Source organism: Mandrillus leucophaeus, unplaced genomic scaffold (assembly GCF_000951045.1).
Source record: "Mandrillus leucophaeus isolate KB7577 unplaced genomic scaffold, Mleu.le_1.0 Scaffold41, whole genome shotgun sequence".
Taxonomy (NCBI): domain Eukaryota; kingdom Metazoa; phylum Chordata; class Mammalia; order Primates; family Cercopithecidae; genus Mandrillus; species Mandrillus leucophaeus.
The window spans coordinates 4,235,345-4,241,540 of NW_012104365.1; the positions used below are offsets into that span (position 1 = coordinate 4,235,345).

Here is a 6,196-nt window from a genome sequence, read left to right on the forward strand (position 1 = left end):
GGATGGATGGATGGATGGATGGATGGATGGATGGATGTTTGGTTGGATGGATGGTTGAATGGATGGATAGTTGGATGGATGGATGTGTAGACGGGCAGATGAAGGGAGGGATAGGTGGGTGGGTAGGTGGATGGACTGCTTCCCAGGTGGAATGGAAAGGGTTCCTTTTCCCTCCATATCATTTTACAGTTGGTGAAACTGAGGGTGGGTAGGTAGGGGGTGGGTAGAGGGACAGGTGGGTGGGTGGGTGGATAGGTAGGCGGGTGGATGGGTGAGCAGGCAGAGGGATGGGATGGGATAGGTGGGTGGGTAGGTGGAGGGACTGCTTCCCAGGTGGAATGGAAAGGGTTCCTTTTCCCTCCATATCATTTTACAGTTGGTGAAACTGAGGCTGGGAGGCAAGATGCTCACATGGTGGAACCTGATTTCTGGCCCAGAACAATCTAAAAGCAAACTGGCTTCAGGCCTGAAGTCTCCAGCCCAGTTCAGAGATGTGCACCGAGGCTGAGAGAGCCCCAGAGCCAAGGGGTGGTGAAGCCCACACTTGTGGGTCTGAGTGTCAGTCCCATCTTCCCTGACCCCACCCAGGCATATCAGGCACTGTGCCCACTGGCTCTGCAGCCACCTTGGGGTTGCCGTGGAGACCAGGCCATCTCCCCTCCCCCAGCTGCACCAGTTCCTCGAAGGAGGAGGGGCGGGAAGAACCCAGTACCCAGTTCCCAGCTTCCCACCAGAGCAGCTGAGAATTCACATCCGCTGCAGCCAAAAGGGGGCCTCTGCTGCTGTGCCAGAGAGATGAGGGACCCCCAGGCTCCAGGGGACAGGGGAACCAGATGCGGGGAAACCCAGTGAGATGAAGGTAAACAGGCAAAGCCACACCCAGACCCAGGTCAGGTCAGGCCCAGGGGCCTGGCAGGCAGGCAGGGAGCCCAGGACAGGCAACCCCTCCCCAGCTCCCCACCCTTCTCCATAGGGCCCTAGAGCAAGTTCAGGAACCCCTGGAAATTCCAGGCCACCTGTTGGGGCTTGAGCCCTCCCCTCACTGCCTGCCCACCCCCGGGCCAGGCCTGCAGGTCACCAAGGCTGTCAAAGGTGCCTGCCCCTTGGGGCCAGCCCTCCAGCCAGGCTGCAGGGAGACCTCCTCTATCTCCGACACCCTCGGGACAATGGCAGGGACAGAGACTCAGACAGGAGTGAAGACCCACGTGTCACACACTGGGACAGCGACCAAGCCAGCCGGGACGCAGACCTCTGGGTCAGCCCTGGAGCCCCCACTCCAGGCACTGGCTGCTCTCAGGCCCAGCCTCCTCCACCTGCCCCATTACTGTCCCTGACTCAAGAAGCACCAAGATTACTGGCCCGTTTTACAGGCCATGACCTCAAGCCCGGGTACCTAGGCCAAGTCACGCCTTATCTGGGGCTGCTCAGGGCTGGCACCGAGGCAGGCCCACCTTAGGGGGTTCACTCTTCGCTTGGAGGCACCCAGCTTCAGCCTCCTGCTTGTACAGGGGCCTCCAAGGCCAAGGAGAGCCCAGAGCTGGGGACCAGAGAGCAGACACCCTACCCCGCCTAACCCTCAGCAGCCGCCACCTCGGCACAGGTATCCCAGGAATGTCCACTTCCGCCAGCCTCCTCTGCATTCCTGCGGCCCCTCCCGCACCCGCCAGGAATTCCTTAAACAGCAGGGCGCCTGACGCAGGGGGCACCACCGCACTGCCCACAGCACCTCTGCCCTCCTGGCCCCAAGCTGTCTACTCAGCACCCCCACCCAAACTCTGTGGCCTCTGGAAGCACCCCCATCAGCACCCCCTTTCCCTGGGTCGTGGGGATGCTGAAAGCACAAACGAAAGGTGACCACTGTCATGCCTTTGTCTCCTCCCACTGAGTCCAGCCTCCCAGGCCCCAGATCTCGCTCAGGGTGGAGACCTCTCGCCTTCTGGTCCAGTGGCCCAAGGTAGGCCCGACAGCCACAGACACAGAGACAGGCGCTGTAGCAGGCAAAGAGGGCCCCTACCTGGCCCAGGTCCAGGGTGACGTTGACCTCGTTGTACTCCAGGCCGCGGGACAGGGGTGGGCTCTGCCACCAGCGCTCTGTGCCATCGATGGCGTTGCTCGCGGGGTGTGCCCTGTTGCTGTTCGCAGCCGTACAGATGTCACAGTACTGGCCCTGCAGAGGGAACAGAAGGGTCAGACAGCTGAGGAGGGCCGGGGACCCCCTTCCTCCTCCAGTCACCCTCCTGCCCTGAGACGAATCCTGGCCCCACTGAGCAGGTTCCACGCCCAGCCTCTGCACCCCCCTCACCCACTTGCTCAGCAAACGTGCGCTAAGCACCTGCAGCTCCTCCGACTCAGGGCAGGTGGCTCATGTGAGCTGCTCATGGCACGAAGGAGGAAAGAGGAAGAACAGGGACGGAGAGGGGCATCTGCCTTGGGTGGGAAAATCTCGGTGGGCCTCTCTAGGGGGGTGGCGTCTGAGCCCTACATGGTAAGCGAGAGTGTGCTCTAGGCAGAGGGGGTGCCAGTGCAACGAGCCCTGGGGGCAGAGGCGTCTCACAGTAAACCGCAAGGTGGATCAATGTGTCTAGAGCCAAGGGGGCAAAAAGGGGCCGGGGCGGGGCAAGGCATGGCCACCCCTCCCTGCTGGCCCTGCCAGGGGCTCCAGAAAGGCTTGGACAAAATGCAGCCAGGCAGGGGGCAGAAAGGGGAGGAAGGTAGAGCTGCAGACAGAAGGGCCATCAGGGTGGGGATCCAGGCGGCCAGACCCCGCCCCACCTCCAGATCCTGCCCACAGGCTTCTGGATTAGGGTCTCCAGAGAGACAGAATTAAGCTGTTGCGGCGGCCTATGGGGACCAGCCCCAGGGTGGAGGTGTGGGCAGCGGCAGGTGGGCCTGGGCCTCCTGGCTGCCGCTTCGGAGTCCTGGGAAGAGGCCAAGTCACAGCAACCGCTGAGCCTCAATGTCCCCATCTGAAGAGTAGGGACAAGGCTGCACCTGCCTGGGGCCACCGTGAGGATGAATGGCTCACACACACAGCCTGGCAGCCGCTTCTGTCCCGGACCTGCCCTGCATGGGTGAGTGGGGAACAGAGGAGGCTCCCAGCAGGGTCCTGGCCTACATCCTGGAGGGGAGGGGTAGTGCTGGGAGCCGGGCCGGGGACCAGGAGAGGGGGCAGAGCCGGGTCCTGGCTGCCATACCCCCCCCAGGGAAACCAGACCTGCTGTTTGTTCACACAAAGGCATCCTCCCAGGCTTGGGGTTGAGGCCCCTGAGTCTACAGCCCCCAGTGTGGCCACTGCTGTACCTCCTTTACTGCATGTCTGAGATCTGGAATTATCTGGGGACTTCGCTGGGGTCCCCCAGAGCTCTGCAGTGGCAGGGTCCACACCCGCCTTATTCCCACTGTGTACCCAGCTCACCACCTAAGCAGTCTCGTGGATGGGGCTAGAGCAACTGAAGACACCCAGTTAAGCACCATGAGCCCTACCCGCAGGTCGCACCGCCAAGCTTAGATGGTGACCCCCAAACTCAAGAGTTCACTGACAGCACGGCACACACAGGTCCTGCTCAGGGTGGGGCCGGGGGCGCCTGGAGAAGGTAGGTGTGGGCAGGGCCCTCTGGCTGGGGCAGCCAGGCCTTCCAGGGAAGGTTGCTTGCTGGTCAAGACCCTCCCAGACACACGAGCAGCAGAGGGAAGCGGAGTGGAAGGCTGCGGGTCAAGGGTCAGTCTCTACTCTTCCAGGAGGTCAGGGAAGAAACTGCTCAGTCCCTGCCAGGGCCAGAGTTGGTCCAGTTACTGGGAGGCAGTTCCAGTCCCCATTCGGCCACTCACTGAGCCACAGAGGACAGGGCTGGGAAAATCAGGCTCCTACCACCTCCGCTGCGGAGGGTCCCATGAGAACAGAGCTAGGAAACAGCAGAGGGGCTGATAAGGACTTCGCCCTCCAATAAGTCACCACGCTGGCCTGGCTGCCCAGTCCCCACCTTCCCAGGCTGGGCCGGCCGGGGATCCCCTGATGCCCACCTGAGGCTGCAAGGGCCACCACCTCCCCCTGCACTCTGCCTGCACCAGCTGCCCAGCAGAGTTCACCCCAACCCCCATTTGGGATGCCCAGCTAATGTGCGTCTCCTGCAGAGGGTCCCTGAGAGCCCCTGGCCTGCAGCCTTGAGACCGCACTGCCCGGCTCCAGGCCCCAAAGCCTTAGTGAGCCCTCTTGGATGGAGCTGCAGCTTCATCGCCTGGGCACCTCCTGTGACTGCCTGCCTTGCCCCACCCGCGGCTCTACTCCAGACTGGCTGGCAAGGCCTTCTCACATGCCCAATCCGCGGCCAGGGCAGTCAGCAGACCTGTGGCTCTCAGATGAAGAAGGCGTCCAAGGTCACAGGCCATCCAGCTCACGTCTACCAGCCGATCTTTCTACATATCTGGCAGCCTCAGAACAGGGGCACTCACTGCTCGGGGCTCGAGACTTTGGAAGAGAAGGGTTCGCCTCTATTGTTAGAAATGAGCTGGGTGAGGCCGGCTGGTTTCTCATCCACGTCGGCTCTGAGGCGTGGAGCACCATAGCCCATAGCTGCCACTGAAACTGTGGCCGCTTCCCAGGCTCCTCAGGCCAAGCTCACAGTCTCAGGTGATGGGGGCCGGCACGCTGTACCCATTTAAAAGACAGGGAGCTTGAGGCTGACAGAGGGAAGCCACACAGCTGAGGCAGAGGAGAGGGGCGTTGACTACAGGCTGGCCCTTTACTCACGAGACGGGGGTAATACGCCCCCACAGAGGAGACAGATCTGGGAGGGGGCCTGTGGCCCCCAGCCATGCAGCACAGGCAGGTGGTTGGGGGTGGTCTGAGGTTCAGGGGGCACCTGGAGCCTCCCCTGCCAGAACGGCAAAATCTCAGCTGGGGACGCTCAGCCAGGCCCTCTGAGGTGCAGTAGCAGGCAAGGAGGCAGCCACAGGCCCTCCCTCCTGAGACCCGGCCCCTCTGAGTCGACCAGATAAGGGGGCAGCCAGGAGGTGCCCAGATTCCCACAGCTAACCCCCGCTGGACCCTGTTCTGGCTGGGGGGCTCCAAGCAGGTGTCAGCAGCTTTCCAGGGCTCAGTTCCCCCATCTGAAGTGTGGGCTTGAGACCTCCTATCTCAGAGGACTGTGCTGGGCTTAAGGAGAGAATGGTGAGCCCAGGAGTCCGGAGAGGCTCCTCCCCCTCCCCCAGGGCCAAGGTGGTGGGGCAGGCAGAAGGGGCGGGCCCAGCCCAGGCTCCTCCATTCATCCCCACAAAGTCTTGCTCCAGGGCCCTCTGCCCCCACCCGGCAGATCTCCAGCTACTCGCCCCTGCCCCAGTCTCTCCTTCCAGGAAGGCGGAGGTACTAGGGAGGAGACAGCTCAGGTTACACGGGCCCTCTGCCTGCCCCACCACCTTGGCCCTGGGGGAGGGGGAGGAGCCTCCCCGGACTCCTGGGCTCACCATTCTCTCCTCAAGCCCAGCACAGTCCTCTGAGATGGGAGGTCAAAAGCCCACACTTCAGATGGGGGAACTGAGGCCTGGAAAGCCGCTGACACCTGCTTGGAGCCCCCCAGCCAGAACAGGGTCCAGTGGGGGTTAGCTGTGGGAATCTGGGCACCACCTAGACTCTCCCTAAGGTGGGGCTGAGGTGGGGAATGGGCCTAGAGCGGCCGGTTGGGAGCCCTTGGAGCTGACTTTGCTGCTCCTCACCCAGGACTGACCCCAGGCCCAGCCTAAGTCTAGAGGGCCAGGAGCCTTGGTTTCCAGGTTAGGTGTCCATGCATGGAGCCCGCCAACAGAATCTGCCTACAGGTTTAAGGCTTCTTGGGGAGGAGACATGCACCCCAGGGGTTCTTCAGGGCCTGAAACCACATCTCCCAGGGAGAACGAAGCCCCCCGGACCCTACCACCTGCTGGGCAGAGATTCTGCCCCTCCTGGGAGCCACGTGTTCCCAGCCCCAGTTAAAACTTCGCAGCTGGCCCTCCCCTACTTTGGAGGTCTCGCCGAGCCCTAGAGCCCTCTGAGAGGGGGCCGTGGGAGCCTCAGGTGGCTGGCCCCTCCCACCCCATCCAGAGGCCAGCAGGTTCCAGCCTGTCCCGGGTAGGGCGGAGCTGCGCCCCCTCCCCACCGGCAAGCAGCCGGCGGAGGCCAAGTCCCGCCCTCCGAGCCCTAGAGCCCTCTGAGAGGGGGCCGTGG

At 62.8% G+C, this 6,196-nt stretch overlaps 1 protein-coding gene across 1 annotated transcript in view; it reads right to left on the reverse strand.

Moving 5' to 3' along the window:
- Positions 1-6,196, reverse strand: part of LAMA5 (laminin, alpha 5) — a 110,528-nt gene that overhangs the window by 68,792 nt on the left and 35,540 nt on the right. The window contains 1 exon segment of the mRNA XM_011992423.1: positions 2,015-2,167. Coding sequence (XP_011847813.1) covers positions 2,015-2,167 — 153 coding nt within the window.